The sequence below is a fragment of the Ctenopharyngodon idella genome, chromosome 22, assembly GCF_019924925.1.
Source record: "Ctenopharyngodon idella isolate HZGC_01 chromosome 22, HZGC01, whole genome shotgun sequence".
In the NCBI taxonomy this organism is placed as follows: domain Eukaryota; kingdom Metazoa; phylum Chordata; class Actinopteri; order Cypriniformes; family Xenocyprididae; genus Ctenopharyngodon; species Ctenopharyngodon idella.
In genome coordinates, this window is record NC_067241.1 from 16,178,434 (window position 1) to 16,196,143 (window position 17,710).

Genomic DNA, 17,710 nt, shown 5'->3' on the forward strand with positions numbered 1-17,710 from the left:
TTGTCATCATCGGTCCTCAAAGAGTTAAAATTCCGCGACAGGAAGCGGCAAAATAAAGATGTTTGAGATATTTTAACGCTTTATTTAATCATTTAACAAAATAAAAAACGTAAGTATCATTTAAAAGTAAAAAGCGAGTGAGACGTGTTTTGATGAATATTTCGCGGTGTTTTTCGTTTACCGTTGTTGTCATGGTGAGGAGGAAATATGGCGTCAGATTCAAACAGACGCTGAGGAGTGTTTACAATTACAACTACACGGATTTAAACGTTTTAATGTCGTTTCACTGTAATATTTCAACAAACACGGACACACGAGCATAACAGGCCTATTAACGGTGGGCTGGTGTTTAGTTTTACTAATGTTATTTTGAATTGACCGTTTATCGCTTTTTGAAACAAACACGTGAATTTCATTTAGTTTGATTTGAGTTTTCGTAGAGTTTACTGTGTATCATATGATTCGTGTGTTATATTTATAAATTACGTGTATATAAACTGTAGTTTTTGTCAAATTGCCATCTGGAGCTATATATAAAACTATCTCTAAACCGGTTTTCTTTGTTATATTAATATATAATATTCTGTTGTTGTTTCATAATTATATTTCTTTATGTTTCTCCTTCTCTCTGTCTCTATAGGAACTTTGTAAATCCACCTGAAAACATAAATGTATTTTGTTATTGACATTCTTATTGTAAGCTATATTTGTTTATGATAAAGTGCTAGTATTTTCTGACACTGTTGTTTTGCAGATCTCAGAACTGTAAGGACACGTTGAGCTCATGCCCACTGAGCCGCCCGCCGTCCGTCCACGCCATGGCAGTCGAGCCAAACGTAAAGACTCCAGCCACCCTGTTTCCACCCTGCGGGCGTCTCACCCGGCGTCTGTCACCCCGTCTGCACAGAACCCACAGGAGGAGATCAACAGGTTCATCTCAGACTCTTGTTTCTAAGAAAGACGTGTGTGTATGGAAGCCAAAGACTTCAGGGACTTTGATGAAAGAAGCATATTTCTGCCACATAAAAAGAAAAAATCACGCTTTGGTAAATCTTGATAATGACATGAAAAGTCGAAATTATGACTTTCTATGTAGAAAAGACTTTTTAAGTCCAAATTTTTACTTGGTATGTCATGATTTTGACTTTTCAATGTCACAATTATGACATAAATTTTGTGACATATGACATAACTTCATTATTTTTGACTTTTTGTCATACTTTTTTTTTTTTTTTTTTGGTCAATTTCAACTTTTTGTCAAAATTTAACTTAGTATATCATAATTTTGACATTTTGTCAATTTCAGCTTAGTATGTCGGTTTTGACTGTCATAAATTCAACTTTTTGTCATAATTTTGAGTTTTTGTCATAATTTCGATTTAGTATGTCATTATTTTCTACTTTTTGTCAGAATTGTTTTTTTTTTGCCAATTTAGACTTTTTGTCAGAAATTTAATCTTTGTCACAATTTGACTTTTTTGTCAAATTTAAAGGTGCAGTATGTAGGATTTCTCTCCTCTAGAGGTCGCTAGAGGCCTATTTAAAACAAAGGCGTAGCTTGATGACGCCAAGTTTGAGCGTGGAATCTTGGGACATGTGGTCTTCACCTCAACGGACGGTGCAGAAGAATAGGGATAGGAGTCGGGAAGAAATCATGTTCATGGATAAGATTATTAACGTTACTATAGTATTAAGCAGAGCAGGACCGAGTGTTGTGGGAGCTGAACGAGGCCGCTGGAGCGATTGCGCAACACACGCCTCACGAGCAGCGGGACTTTTATTATGCCACAGTCGCCAGCGCTGCTTCCGCTTTTCCGGTCATGAGTATGAGGTAACGCAGCTCTGTTTATCATATTAGATACATTTGAGAGTGTTGAAAATGATGTTATAACGTTACTCTGTGCGTTCGCTCGGCGGCTGCTGTGAGACACTCGATTTTAGAGTATCATATTAAATGCTGGATGGGTTGTGTTGATAAATGGCATGCAATTAATTTTAAAATGTATTGTATGATGGAGAAAATTCTGCATTACTGTTACTAAAAATAAAGCTGCATCTGATTATGCTATGTTAGCTACTTCACAAAATAGTGTTTTTCTCTGAGGCGTGGTAAAGCATGGTACTCGCAAAAAATCAAGAAAATTAGATTTAAACAATAAGACTAAACGTGTTGCGCTATATAACAATAATTAGTTTTCTGTCTATAAATATATCAAAACAGTTGTTCCCTTGTCTATTAAAGCGTAATATATTAAAGCGTCTTTGGCGTTTCCATGGTTTCTACAAAATAAACCCGGAAACCGAGGGTAACGCGGGTATGACGCAATTGACAGTTGACTCCTCACACGTCCCGGAGCCTTGGTTAAAATTGCAATTTTCTCAAGATTTACAAATAGTTGCAAACATTTGGGATATTGTAAGTACTCAAGTAAACAAAATACATAACACTGGCCTAGTGGTTTTTGGATATTTTACTGCAAAAATCTAACATATTGCACCTTTAACTTAGTATGTCATAATTTTGACTTTTTGTCAATTTCGGCTTAGTATGTCATTATTTTCTACTTTTTGTCAATTTTTTTCATCTTTTTGTCACAATTTAATTTTGACTTTAATAATTTTGACTTTTTGTCACAATTTCGACTTAGTATGTCAGTTTTGACTGTCATAATTTCGATTTAGTATGTAATTTTCTTGTCAGAATTTCAATTTTTTTTGTCAATTTCAACTTTTTGTCAGAAATGTAACTTAGTATGTCATAATTTTGACTTTTTATGCCATAATTATGACTTTATAGCATTATTTTCTACTTTTTGTCTGAATTTTGATTTTTTTTTTTTTGGTCAATTTTTTTTACAACTTAGTCAATTTTATCTTTTTGTCAGAATTTTCATCTTTTTGTCAGAATTTGACTTTTTGTCACAATTTCGACTTTTTGTCAAAGTTTAACTTATGTCGGTTTTTGACTGTCATTATTTTCATCTTTTTGTCACAATTTTCATCTTTTTGTCAGAATTTTGACTTTTTGTCAAAATGTAACTTAGTATGTAATAATTTTGACATTTTGTCAATTTTGGATTAGTATGTCAACTTCGATTTAGTATGTCATTATTTTCTTTTTTTCAGAATTTCGATTTTTGTTTGTTGTCAATTTCGACTTTTTTCAATTTTGACTTTTTTAACTTAGTATGTCATTAACTTTGAATTTTCACTTAGTATGTCATAATTTTGTCTTTTTACCTCATACTTATGACTTTTGACTAAATTTTGACCTTCTATCCTGTAGTTTTGATTTAGTTTGTCATAATTTCATTACATGATTAAAGTTCTTTTGTGGTGGAAATGGGCCTTGGTATGTACGTGTCCTCACAGCGCTGTGTTTGCAGGCTCAGAGGCGTGATTGATGGGCTGCAGAGAGACAGACGGGTCGGTGAGAGAGAGACGGGTGAGGATTTCACTCTTGCGGCTGAGCTGAGGTGGAAAATCAACCAGCTGGAAAAGGACAAACTGGATTTCACTTCCAAACACAATGAAGAGGTACAAACAAACACCTGCTCTGCCTCTGACAGGTGCTTAAACATGTGATCAGGAAATACTGTATCCCACAATGCACTTGACTTGACCATCCACTTCCAGTGTGATGAATTATTTAAAAGTCATATCAACCACAATTTTTACAATTTACAGTTATATACTTCTCATTATATTACATCTTTATTCATCTTTATTTTGAGCAGGCACAGAGCAGCCTTAGCTCAGCTTTTGCTGAATTAAACATGACATAGTAATGCGACTTCAGTGCAGAAATTAGTCTTGTAATGCGCTCTTGTCATGTCACATACACGTAATATCTGTTTCCCTGCAGGTGTCGCAGTATGAGGCGCAGGTTGCCCGGTTACGGGCGCAGGTGGAGCGCGGAGAGGCGCAGCGGCAGACGCTGGAGTACGATGTTGCCGTGGTGAAGAGAGACACAGCAGCGGAGAGGAGAAACGCAGAGGAGAAGATGAAGGAGCTGAGGAAACACAATCACAGGCTGGATGGTGTGTGTGTGTGTGTGTGTGTGTCAAGTCACTAATCTGCTGAGTGTCTTTAAAAAGAGACAGATCTTATCTCTGTATTCCAAACCATTCATGAAATACAACCATTTAATTTCACACCTATGATCATAAACAGGGGTGACAGTTAACAGGTTAACAAATGCCAAGATAATAAAAACAAAATATTCTGGTTGGTCGTTTGAGACGCACCTCATCAAAGTGATGAGACTATTGAGTGTGGAAATGACCATAGAGTGATACTGACTGTGTGTGTGTGTGTGTGTGTATAGTCCTCAGCTCAGAGCTGCGTCAGAGAGTGTCCGATCTACAGAGATCTTTAGAGATAACGCAGAAGGCGCGTGAGGATGACCTGCAGGGCCTCCAGACGGAGCTGCACGAGAGAGACCGTCTGCTGCTGAGCGCAAATGCTGAGAACGACCAGCTGCAGGCCGAAAAGAGACAACTAGAGACACTGATACAGGTCTGTCCATCCGTCTGTCTCTCATTTATCATCTATAGACACTGTCCTTGACTGTTTTTGTGTTAACAGGAACAGAACGACACACTACATAAAATGAAATGTGAAATGGAGAGAATGAAGAGAGACGGAGAGAAAGATGCAGAGAAACTGAAACACAAATCAGCAGAGCTGAACCGCAGCGCAGAGAGAGAACAGAGACTACGCTCTGATCTGGAGGTCAGCATCATGATTTAGTAACATGAGTCCCAAGTTTTTTGATGGTCAAAGCTGGTACAGTAGATCATGGCACTCGCTATATATATATATATATATATATATATATATGCGCACACTTACTTTTACATACAGTATACAGTGAATAAGACTGTTTTGCACCTGATTTGGACAGTGTGATCGTGTGTGTGTGTGTACAGTCAGCTCTGCAGAAGGTGAAGGATCTGGAGCAGAGCGTGGAGTCTGAACGCACCGCACATCTGCAGTCTAAATTCAGCTCTGAGGTCATCCAGGTAACACGTGTGTTTATGAATGAACACATGCAGTTACGCTGGAGCAGTGTCGCGCTCATCTGTGTGTGTGTGTGTGTGTGTGTGTGCGCGCAGATGAGGATGAGAGATCTGGAAGATGCTCTGCAGGTGGAGAAGAAAGGTCACGCTGAGGTCACGGCCAGTCTAGAGCTCTGGAAGCAGAAGTTTGGGGAGGTGGAGCGGACGAACGCTCACGAGAGAGACAAGTCACATGACATGAGCCAGAAACTCACTCAGTAAGATCAAACATACCCGGGTTTATTCCAGGTTTTGTCATCGGAACATTATGGCTAGAGCAGGGTTATTATCGCTAACTAAAACTACTAAAAACATTTCTGCTGATTGAAATGAAATATAAATATTAGTCGAAAAACGTATTAGAAAGTAAAAATAAACTCAAGTATTTAAGTCGAAGCACTAAAATTATTAACTGGAAATAAATAAAAACTAAAACAAACTAAAACTGAAATAAAAATATATTAAACCTAAAAACAATATTTAAAAGACTAATAAAATGACAAAACATAATGAAATGACTAGAAATTAAACTAAACATAACATGAAAAACTAACATTTCAAAATATTAATAAAACTAATTAATTAAATAACGAATTCATTTCGCATTATTAAAGCATTTGGAGATGCAAGTGCATTTAAGCACTTAGGAAATTATTGTCTGGGAGCAAAAGCATGATAATACTTAGATTTTTATTTGTTAGCTTTATAATTGAGTATTGTAAAGAATGAAAAGTGTTTTTTCTTCCAATCTGTTTTGATGTTGTTCCATGTATTTGGAATCACATTTCATGTACGTGATGTGTTCAGGTTGGAGAAGGACTTCTTGACCATGAAAACTGATCTGATTGGTCAGCTAGATCATGAGAAGGCTGCATCTGCTGAGCTGATTGGTCAGTTAGAGCAAGAAAGGGCGGAGTCAGTTAAGCTGTCAGTCAAACTGCAGGAGCAGGAGAAAGTGTGGACAGAGAGACAACAGGAACACAGCCAGGTAAACACTCAGATGTTTCTTACCCATGCCAATATACTTTTATATGATTTATGGCGCCACACTGGCCATTCTCTCACGTCTCAAGTGTCATTTTCGCAGTTTGATTTAATGTGTTATGCTGCAGTTTCCGATAAATTACCCCCTCATTTGGCAAAGTGAGGCTTGTTCATTCTGAACACTGTTTGTGTGTGTTGTAGGTGCAGGAGGCTCTTGTCTGTGCGCAGGAGTCATATGACAGTCTGCTGAGCCATATTGATCAGGTGCTACAGCAGTATCAGCAGCAGGGGGCGACACACACACACAACACAGGTCAGTGAAAAAAAGAGATCCTCATACCTGTAAGTGAGTTTGATGGTAATCAATGCCATTCCCTTGGAACTTATAAATTTACTACAAAATAATATAGATGAAAAGCCAAACTTAGATCTTAGTCTTAAACTGGAAGGTGTACATTTAAAAAAAAAATGTAATAATAATTATCTCAGAACAATGTGCCAAATTTCCACGGTTCCGTTAGCTATTGGATTTTGGAGATCACAATTTCAAGATGTCAATCGGAAAGAGACCTTTAAAATTTCCAGACGCTTTTGTATCACCAATAAAATTAGGGAGGTATCATTTAAGATTGTTCATCGCATTTATCCTGTAAAACAGGTAATTTCAAAGTTTTGTAAAGATATTGGCCTGAAATGTTTTTTTTGCAAAGAGGGAAATGAGAGTATTATACATTTATTTTATGATTGTATTTATACAAAACTATTTTGGTGTGATCTGGCTTTTTTTGTGAAAAATACTACTAATATTGAATTACAACTTAAAGTAAAAGATGTTTTATTTTTTTATGATAATACTTGGTGATTATCATAAAAATTTGGTATATTGTTAATTTACTCATTATATATGGAAAATTCTTTATCCACAAATGTAAATGAGGAGGGAAAAAACCTAATTTTACACATTTTAAAATAGAAATAGGTCACTACTTGTATACATTAAAAGAAACAAGAAACAACAAAGCCAAAAAAACTGTAAATTATTTTAAAGCCTTAAATCTATTCTTTGAATAATTTGTAACGTTTATACAGGTGCTGGTCATATAATTAGAATATCGTGAAAAAGTTCATTTTTTTTATTGTAAATTATTTTAAAAAATGAAACTTTCATATATTCTAGATTCCCTACATGTAAAGTAAAACATTTCAAAAGTTTTTTTTTTTTTTTTTAAATTTGTTGATTAGAGCGTACAGCTAATGAAAGTCCAAAATCCAGTATCTCAAAATATTAGAATATTTACATTTGAGTTTCATTAAATGACCATCCCTACAGTATAAATTCCGGGTATCTTTTGTTCTTTGAAACCACACTAATGGGGAAGACTGCTGACTTGGCAATGGTCCAGGAGACAATCATTGACACCCTCCACAAAGAGAGTAAGTCACAGAAGGTCATTACTGAATGGGGTGGCTGTTTACAGAGTGTATATCAAAGCATATTAAATGCAAAGTTGACTGGAAGGAAGAAATTGGGTAGGCAAAGGTGCACAAGCAACAGGGATGACCGCAAGCTTGACAATACTGTCAAGTAAAGCCGATTCAAACACTTGGGAGAGCTTCACAATGAGTAGAATGAAGCCGGAGTCAGCGCATCAAGAGTCACCACACTCAGACATCTTCAGGAAAAGGACTACCAAGCCACTTCTGAACCAGAGACAACGTCAGAAGCATCTTACCTGGGCTAAGGAGAAAAAGAACTGGACAGTGAACAGTGGTCGAAAGTCCTCTTTTCAGATAAAAGTAAATTTTGCATTTCATGTTGAAATCATGGTCCCAGAGTCTGAAGGAAGACTGGAGAGGCACAGAATCCAAGCTGCTTGAAGTCTAGTGTGAAGTTTCTGAAGTCAATAATGATTTGGGGGGGCCGTGACGTCTGCTGGTGTTGGTCCATTGTGTTTTATCAAGTGCAGAGTCAATGCAGCCATCTTCCAGGAGATTTTGGAGCACTTTATGCTTCCATCTGCTGACAAGCTTTATGGAGATGCTGATTTCCTTTTCCAGCAGGACTTTAGCACCTGCCCACAGTGCAAAAACCACTTCCAAGTGGTTTGCTGACCATGATATTACTGTGCTTTATTGGCCAGCCAATATGCCTGACCTGAATCTATGGGATATTTTCAAGAGAAAGATGAGAAACAGTCGATCCAACAATATACAGATGATCTGAAGGCTCAATAGTGCCTCAGCAGTGCCACAGGCTGATCACTTCCATGCCACACTTCACTGATGCAGTAATTTGTGCTAGGAGCAAGTCATTTGCTGTAATATGTCCTGCCGATCAAGTATTCAGTGCACAAAAGAACATACTTTAAAGAACTTTAACTTTTCTGTTTTGCAAATCCATTTTTTGATTGATTTTAGGAAATATTCTAATATTTTGAAATACTGGATTTTGGACTTTCATGAGCTGTACGCTCTAATCATCAAAATTTAAAAAAAAACTTTTGAAATGTTTTACTTTACATGTAGGGAATCTAGAATATATGAAAGTTTCATTTTTAAAAATAATTTACAATAAAAAAATGAACTTTTTGATGATATTCTAATTATATGACCAGCACCTGTACATGTTTATACATGTGAATTTTTTGCTACTTTCTCTTCTTTTCTTTTCTTTTTATTTATCATAACATTTAATTTGATGAATATTTAATGTAAAATATGTTATTGCCCCTGTATGTTTATTGTTCAAAAATTGCAATAAAAAAAAACTTCATGAAGAACGTTTAAAAAAAAAAAAAAAAAAGATCCTCAGGCAGGTGAGAAAAAGTTACATAATGTATTACTTTCCATAAAAAGTAACTATATAACTTAGTTATTTTTAAGGAGTAACAAAATTTTGTGTGTTTTTTTCCTGTTTATTACTGTGAATCTGGTTTAAAGCAATCTGTATTGTATAAAGCGCTTTATAAAATAAATGTAGCTTGACTTGAAGGCATTTTACACGTGTGTGTTTGCTTTTAGGGGAAGGATGTAAACACAATGCATCTGCTCTAATGGACATCTTGCGGCGAACGCTACATTACTACAACACACAGGTACAACCTGCACACATGCAAAATATACTTTAAGGTGTTGTGCTAATGCAAATAATACTGCTTATTTTGAAGCACTGAAGGGGTTAATCAAGCACATTTTGATAGATTTTGCTGGATTTTTTCCTTGAACACAATGCATGAGCTCATGAACTTTATTTGGCTGTTCTTAAGCTCACACATGAATAATGCAAACGTTTTAATGCGAACAGTTTAGTGTTTTCCACTGATGTCTCAGCTTGGAATAGAATAGGGCATATGTGATAGATAGATAGATAGACTTTATTAATCCCCGAAGGGAAATTAAATTGTCATGGCAGCTCAATACAGTCAATAAGCACTTAGAATACATATGACTACATGCCTATTAACTAACACAGTTCTATCCTAGACAGATGAGTTATATACTCTAATAGCACTAGGCAGGAACGATTTCTTATATCGTTCCTTTAAGCAACAAGGCTGAATAAGCCTGTTGCTAAAGCTATGAATACTGCAGATCTTTGGCAACTCTAATTAATAAAATATAAATATTAGCTCCTTCAGAAACACATATAGCAAAGTTCACTTCACTTATAAAACTACAAGTACAGACACCAGAATGATAGATCAGTTTAGTGTGTTACTAATTACTACAACAATACAAAATCTGTGGTTGATTTGATGAATTTATTGGCTGAATGAGGCATTTCACTTTTAGCGAACAAATTCAAGTGGACAAAACAAAAAAATGATTAGTGATTATTAATTGTATAAAATATTTTTATTAAAAGCTGCTTTGAATCATTGTGTATTGTGAAAAGTACTATACAAATAAATTTGACTATTAAGATGATAGTTGAGAGAACTTAAAAATCTGAATGCATCATGTTGCCTTCAGATTTTAACTTTTCTTAAGGTAAGATGCATTGGATTTTCAAAAAGTGTTGTTTCAGACTAGTGGAGAGAAAACATCCAAAATTCACTTTTTAGTGTTTATTTTATTGCATTTTATTCAATTACAATACATATCTTTAAAGGCTGTATGTTTATAAATGAGTTTTTTCCTCCACTTCAGCAGCACTTACAAACACCAAAATTTACAGTTCTATTCCTGATTATATTCTGAAGGTTTTTACTGTGGGGTTTGTTCATATATCATTCACACTCATTTATATAACATTTTATTTCTAAAAACATGGTGAAAATGTATTTTTTCCGGCTGTTGACAGCAATTTTTGATTTATGGAGTGATAAAAAGAGAAATCCAAAATTTCCTCTTTAAAAACCTTTAACTCTAATATGTCCACAAAATCAAACAAGAATTTTGAACCAGGATTTATCCAATGTTCAGATTTATGTTTTGGAAATGTATGCAAATAAGCGCATATTTAATTAGATAATGCGTCATTTGCATTTTTAAACATTTCAGAAAATTTGTAATATATTTTTTTTTTTTTTTTTTTTTTTCAATAATGTAATCAGCTTGTTAATCAGATTGGCTATTCACCTGTAGTGTCTTGCTTTAAGAAATCTTTTTTACTGTGTGTAATTTGTGAATGTTGGATTTGTAGTTGCAGGACTCTATGATCGTGATGCAGAAGTTGAATGACGAGGTCAGACAGAAGGATGAAATGATCACTGATCTCCAGAGGAACATCCAGGTGTGTGTTTGTCACTGTTCTGCCAATGAACTTGGATGATTCGGGATCTGGACGCTTTATATTGTAACTAGATGTAGGTGTCCTGAAGGAAACATCAGAGCGAGTTTCAGATGAAATGATCGTCTTTCTGTCTGTCTGCAGGAGTGTGAGGCTCGCGGTGTGTGTGTGAGTGAAGAGGTGAAGCGTCTGCGTGCGTGTGTCGCAGATGCTGCAGCTGAACTGCGCAGACTCACACAGCAACACACACAAATACACACACAGATGAACACACTGCGACAGCAGCATCACAAAGACTGCCAGGTACCAAAACTAAAAGCATAAGAAAACAGTTTTGTCACTTGAATAAAATAAATTTTAATTGAAATATCAAATCTTAAACCTTTTTTATTTCACCTAGTTGCCAAGGCCACATTTCTCATTTTCTTTTAGTTTAATTTGAAGTACTAAAATAACGAAAACTGAAATAAAAATGAATGAAAACTATATAAACATAATTTTAAAAACAAAAACTAATGAAAATAACAAAAACAAAATGACTAAAACCTTAGCTAAAATTAAAATGTAAATGGAATATATTAAAATAAAAACTAATTCATAATTCAAAAATCTATAATAGTATATTAGTGAAACTAAAATAACACTGCCCGAAACATAATGACAAACACACAACAAAATAGCTAAAATTAACTAAAAGTAATGTGGAATAGATACAAATTACTAAAATAATTCATAATTCAAAAACTGTAATAGTATATCAGTGATACTAAAATAGCACTGCCAGATTCAGACACTTACACTCTCAGTGTTCGTTTCCCGATCTTCATGAAACACTTTACAGTGCTTGATCAGGATTTAATGGTCTAATAAAGTGTTTCATAATTTTATTGGTAATTTTATTTTTATTACTGTGTTTAGGAGAAACTGGCATTCCTGCACACGCTCTATCAGCGTCTGATTGCCGGGTGTGTGCTGGTGACGCCGCCGCACAGCATGCTGGGTAGCTTCTCATGGGCGGAGCTTAGTGCGTTGGTGCAGGAGCACGTGGACACGCTGACCTCTGACCTCTCCGCAGCCAATCAGAAGGTGAGAAGGGGCTTGTGGTAAAGATATGCTGTAGATGTGCAGTTCTGGAGTTTGAGAGGTTGTTTGTGCATCAGGTGTCGTGTCTGGAGAGCGTGTGCGAGGGGAAATCAACAGCACTGGAGAGTGTGAACGCACAGCTGAGACAGAGAGAGGAGAGCTGGGTCAAACAGAGAGAAGATCTCAACACACACCACACACACCTCAACCACCAGCTGCAGCTGAAAATACAGGTACACACACACACACACACACACACACACACACACACACACACACACACACACTTATTTCCCTCATATTCTCCATTGTTCAGCTCCTCTCTTCCCAGTCTGTCAGTAACGCTCTGTTTAGTTCCTGTCTCTATGAAGCCCCTCCTTCTGAAAAGCACAATGTGCTCTGATTGGTCGGCTGGAGTGGCGTGTAGTGATTGGTGTTTTGGAAATGTCCCGCCCCTTACCATAACCGCCAGTTTCAACACACTACTAACTAACTCAACCAGGCCCCGCCCCTTTATTTAACACTTCCTGTCTTTCTATCTCTGCAGGATCTCAGTAGGCAGCTGGAGCAGTCCGAGGGGCGTGTCCACTCTCTGGAGCGCACTCGGTCCGAGCAGGAACAGGAAGTGATGCGTCTGTGGGCGGCGTGTGGTTTGCTAGCGGGGTGTGTGCGCGCGCTGCGGAGGCAGGTGTGTTTGCTGGATTGGCAGAAGGCTGTGCTGCAGGAGCGCGTGAGTGACGCGGATGCCTTGAAGATGGAGGTCAGCAAGCTGCTGCACGCACTCGGCGAGGGCGGGGTCAAAGGTCACGGCAGGTTCCGGCGTTGTGCGATCGCAGTGCTGGCAGCGGGGCGTCTGCGCGCTCTGGGACGGAGCTCCGCCGTGATGTTCAGGGTGGCCGTGGGCTCTGGGCCGCAGGTGTGCGTGAGTGAGGTGAAGCTCAGAGAGGAAGAGGAGGAAGAAAACGGCAGCAGGGTGATGAAGACACTCAGGTCCACTGCGCTGCTCCGGCTCGTGCACACGTGCATGGAGGAAGTCCAGGGTGAAATGAACAGAACCGGTGAGAATATAAAAAAATAAAATATTTTTGTAGCTTGAAATGAAATTACTGTATATATTGCTCTAATGCTGGTCATGTGACTGTGTCAGATGCAGCTGGTGTGATGTCAGCGGCTCAGAGCGGGTGCAGGAAGTTGTTGGAGCGGCTGCTGTCAGACATGGACTCTCAGTGCTGTTGGCATTATGGGAAGGACTCGTTGGCACGGCGACTGTGTGACGGACTCCACGCGCAGCACACTAAACACAGCTACTGCAACAGCAAGGTACACACATGAAGCGGAAGTTGTGCTGGTCTTTTCTTCTCTGTTGTGTCGTATATCCGAGTGAAACGGCTTCTCAAACAAGAACTGTGTGTGTGTGCAGATGATGATGGCATCTCTTCAGAAGCACATCCTGGAGTTCACGCAGCGTCTGCATTCGGCGGAGGTCGAGCGGAGGAACCTGCGGCTGGAGCTCTCACACATCAAGCGCACAAACACCGGCAGAGACACACACACTGTGAGTCTGGCTTTTTAACATTGGGTTTGTAACTTGAATGTGCAAGTGTCATTTGCTTCCAGTTATTTTAGCTGTGCAAAAACAATCCATTATGCTGCTTGATTTTGCAACCTGGTATTTGTTATTATTTTCTTTATCATATCATAAACTTTTTTTGGTCTGTGTGTGTGTGTGTGTGTGTGTGTGTCAGGCGTGTGCTCCCCTCCAGCAGTTCGAGCGAGTGTGTGAGGAACTCAGCAGTGCCCTACAGAGGGAGCAGCGCGCTCAGGCTCTGCTGCACGATCAGGCCTCTCAGCTGCAGCAGCTGGGCCTCAGCATGGAGCTGCACACGGGGGAAGAGCTGGAGAAGGACCGCACACTCGCACAGGCTGTGCAGGTACACACACACACACACACACACACTCAGAACAGACCATAATAAACACAAATAAACAGTGCAGCAGTCTTGTTTTTGAAACACAAAACATATTTCTGCGTTCGACTGCGCTGATCTTCCACTGTTTTTCTTTGTAAACATGCACTAACAGTTATCAGATGTGATGATGAGATGTTATAGATAATCAAATCCATAGCAGAAATGAGGAAGAGGAATGATCTGGACTCTCATTGTCTCGTCAGAGTTTGTCAGATGCTAAGATGGAGTTGAGGAGGAAGGATCAGTCGCTGCGCTCACTGGGAAAACAGCTCAGCCAATCACAGCAGGAGAACAAACAGCTGCAGCAAAACATCATCAGCGCAGAGAACGCACTGTACACGGCGGCAAAGTAATACACACTCACACACACATTCACACACACACACACACACACAGGTTTGTTTTGCTATCTTAGTGAGGACTCTCCATAGGCGTAATGATTTTTATACTGTACAAACTGTACATTCTCTCCCCCTACACTAACTCTACCCATCACAGGAAACTGTCTGCATTTTTACATTTTTAATAAAACATTGTTTCGTTTGTTTTTAAAGCTATTTTAAATGTCCTCATATTTCATGCTTACGTCATAATACCAGTGTAATACCCATGTCATTATACAAATTTGTGTCCTCATAAATCACAAACACACACACACTCACTCTACGGCTGATTTATTCATATGCAATTTGACAAATTCCATGACGTTCTGTGTTATACTGTAAATTCTGTTTTTATGATTTTCACAGATTTTTCTGCATGTGTTTCTAGGAACAGAGAGTCTCTGATGAGCTACATGAAGTCTGTGGAGAAAGAGGCGAGAACACACACACACACACACACACACACACACACAACATCAGCTGAACCACGGATCGGTTCCCTGTTGCTTCATGTTGTCTCTTTCTGTTTTCAGATAAACGTCATTCTGTCCAAAAAAGCCCCATCACAGGAGGATTTCACCCTACAGCTCTCCAGAATGATCCTCATACCCTCAGACTCACAAAGCATCATGGGAAACCCAGAGAGAGACGCATGCCAGGTACAAACTCTCACAAAAAAATCACATACTTCAAGCTTTATTTCTACAGCGCTTCATACAGTACAGATCGTTTCAGAGCAGCTTCACAGTAACAAACAGAATCAATGATTCAAAGTATGAAGTATACTTTCAATACCAAGTGTATACTTCCTGACATCACAGAACGGTCACATACTCCCCTTTCCAGAGCCAAAAGTGAATTGGGAGTTGTAAGTGATGTCCCATGTTGCATTTACACTGTGAAGAAGTAATGTGTGTGTGTGTGTGTGTGTTGTAGCGTTTGGTGATGCGTTTCCTGGAGCTGAATCAGCTGGTGTGCTCTAAAATACCATCCCAGGAGAGACGGATCTCATCAATCGAGTCTCATCTCACCACGCTGAAGGACGCCTGCCTGCGGGACAAACACCGCTATGAACCGGTGAGAGTGATGAAAACGCTATTTCTGAATCTTCTCTGAACGTTCAAAGCGTCCATGTTTTTTTAAAATATTTTAAAAATGTTTTTTCTTGGTTATACGAACGTTAAGGGAACATTTTGCAAACATTATGTGAACATTACTTTTGAATGTTCTCTGAACGTTCCAAAACAGTTACATTTAAAAAGAAAAATGTTAGAGAAACGTCAAACTAAAACTTTTCAGAAAAAAAACTGTTCCATGAATGATGTACAAATAACGTTTTGAGAACATTATTAAAGACCAGATGACTTTGAACGAACGTTCTGTTAATGTTACTCTTCATACCTTTGAGAGAACTTTGCCAGAAGTTTTTTCAAGTTTTCAGAGTATTATTATTTTGCAAAACTTGTACTTCTACATTCCATAAAAACACACCGTTCCTCGTTATTTCAAACTGAAGAAATCGACACCTTCTCCGAGACGTGATAGCAGTGAACAAACTGATTCTTTTCAATGAACCTGTTGAATCTCAAATCACACTGAACGATTCCTGAGAATTGAACTGATCCGATTGCAGTCAACAACTCACTGATTCAGTGATCCGGTCAGAGCGAATCTGACTCGAAATGAGCCGAGAACTGGATGATCGTCAGAGCTTGAATGTGCACGACTAATTGTGTTAAATGTAAGTTACTATTGCTGAATTATAGTGTTGATTATTGTAAATGAAAATCATATTTAGGTCACGACTGTCAGTTATTTGCATTGGTGGTTTTTACTTCGTTACATTTTTCCAAGTGTGTGTACTATATTGGAATATTTTTATCTTCACTACATTCCAAAGGATAATATTATATTTTTACTTCTGTACTTTTAACAACACATCATTTCTCGTTATCGACTCGATAGCGGTGTCTGATTCGTGAACGAGCTGATTCTTTTAAATGATCCTGTTCGCAAATCGCACTGAACGGTTGTTAGTCAGAGCGATTCAACTGATTCAGTGATCCAGTCAGAGCGAGTCTTCATGTGTGACTCAATGAATCACATGTCAGAAGCTGAATGTGTGTGCGACTGTTACTTACGCTGAATTATTGTAAATAAAATGAGATTGTCAGGACTGTGAACTGAATCTGCTGTAAAAGAGCCGTACTGTATGAAAGCCTTGAATCTGGACATGAACACATCTGCATGACTCTCTGTGTGTTTTTGTGGCAGTTTTCGTCCTGTGAGCCGCCAGCAGAGGTGGATTGTGGGACGTGTCTGTCAGACGCTGCGGTCGCACTGAAAGGTTCCTCCAGAAACACACTCTCAGATCTCACGAGAGAGAGAAAACACTGACGAACTGAGCTCTGTTCACTCTTTATAATATTTGACTTCTGTTTCCCTGTGGATGATGTTTATTAGTCACTGTTTATTAGTGTTATTAAATCTTCAGTGATTTACTGATGTGAATGTCTCTCACACTCATTTACACTAAACATCACAGTGGGGTAAGATGGGACACACCCTAAATCAGGCAAAGTCTGCAGTATTTTTGACTTTCTAAATATACAGCACTGGTCAGAAGTTTTGAATAATTAAGATTTATTTAATAATTAAGATTTATTTTATTGAAAGAGTCTCTTCTGCTCATCAAGCCTGCCTTTATTTGATCAAAAATACAGTAAAACAGTGAAATATTATTCCAATGTAAATCAGCTGTTTTCTATGTGAATATATAGTAAAGTGTAATTTATTCCTGTGATCAAAGCTGAATTTTCAGCATCATTACTCCAGTCTTCAGTGTCACATGATCCTTCAGAAATCATTCTAATATGATGATTTGCTGCTCAAGAAACATTTATGATTATTATCAATGTTGAAAACAGTTCATATCTTTGTGGAAACTGTGATGTATTTTATTTTTCAAGATTTTTTGTTGAATAGAAAGTTCAAAAGAACAGCATTTATTTGAAATAGAATCTTTTGTAACATTATAAATATCTTTTCTGTCACTTTTGATCAACTTAATGTGTCCTTGATGAATAAAATTAATTTCTTTTTAAAAAATTACAACTTTTGAATGGTAGTTTATATACATGGATAAATAGTTCACAATAAGATCAATAACATACATTTAGAAAATAGATGAGGTGAATTTTAATTTCATGCCGACTTAATTTGCATGTCAGAGTAAATTTTCTGCATTTTCTACAATTTTCTAAATTAGTTTTATGTCAAAGCAAATTTATCCAGGACTGAAAATACTATGGAAGCTTGAATAAAAAAATTAAAAAGGCAATTGCAAGCTTATACCTCACAATTGTGGGGGAAAAAAGTAAGAATTGCATGATAAAAATCGCAGTTACCTTTTTTATTTTTATTTCATGTCAGAAACTAAAATATATATGTTATTATTAAATAATTACAATATTAGTTTCTTTAAAAAGAGGGAGAACA

At 37.6% G+C, this 17,710-nt stretch overlaps 1 protein-coding gene across 5 annotated transcripts in view; it reads left to right on the forward strand.

Annotated features, from left to right (window-relative positions):
• Positions 1 to 17,710, forward strand: part of LOC127504796 (coiled-coil domain-containing protein 171) — a 23,631-nt gene continuing 5,921 nt past the window's right edge. Inside the window, exons 1-24 of one of the 5 annotated variants that reach the window (XM_051879820.1) lie at positions 1 to 109; positions 755 to 930; positions 3,387 to 3,537; positions 3,866 to 4,040; positions 4,328 to 4,518; positions 4,588 to 4,734; positions 4,932 to 5,024; positions 5,118 to 5,278; positions 5,868 to 6,048; positions 6,246 to 6,357; positions 9,066 to 9,139; positions 10,690 to 10,779; positions 10,921 to 11,079; positions 11,695 to 11,862; positions 11,937 to 12,092; positions 12,407 to 12,917; positions 13,007 to 13,179; positions 13,280 to 13,414; positions 13,605 to 13,790; positions 14,033 to 14,178; positions 14,601 to 14,646; positions 14,746 to 14,871; positions 15,149 to 15,289; positions 16,487 to 16,717. In XM_051879820.1, the coding sequence (XP_051735780.1) occupies positions 785 to 930; positions 3,387 to 3,537; positions 3,866 to 4,040; positions 4,328 to 4,518; positions 4,588 to 4,734; positions 4,932 to 5,024; positions 5,118 to 5,278; positions 5,868 to 6,048; positions 6,246 to 6,357; positions 9,066 to 9,139; positions 10,690 to 10,779; positions 10,921 to 11,079; positions 11,695 to 11,862; positions 11,937 to 12,092; positions 12,407 to 12,917; positions 13,007 to 13,179; positions 13,280 to 13,414; positions 13,605 to 13,790; positions 14,033 to 14,178; positions 14,601 to 14,646; positions 14,746 to 14,871; positions 15,149 to 15,289; positions 16,487 to 16,609 (3,591 nt within the window). In that variant the 5' untranslated portion in view covers positions 1 to 109; positions 755 to 784 and the 3' untranslated portion in view covers positions 16,610 to 16,717. Of the gene's footprint in view, positions 110 to 129; positions 338 to 652; positions 672 to 754; positions 1,047 to 3,386; positions 3,538 to 3,865; positions 4,041 to 4,327; positions 4,519 to 4,587; positions 4,735 to 4,931; positions 5,025 to 5,117; positions 5,279 to 5,867; positions 6,049 to 6,245; positions 6,358 to 9,065; positions 9,140 to 10,689; positions 10,780 to 10,920; positions 11,080 to 11,694; positions 11,863 to 11,936; positions 12,093 to 12,406; positions 12,918 to 13,006; positions 13,180 to 13,279; positions 13,415 to 13,604; positions 13,791 to 14,032; positions 14,179 to 14,600; positions 14,647 to 14,745; positions 14,872 to 15,148; positions 15,290 to 16,486; positions 16,718 to 17,710 lie in introns of those variants that run through there. The other 4 variants (XM_051879819.1, XM_051879821.1, XM_051879822.1 and 1 more) reach the window with 4 other exon arrangements.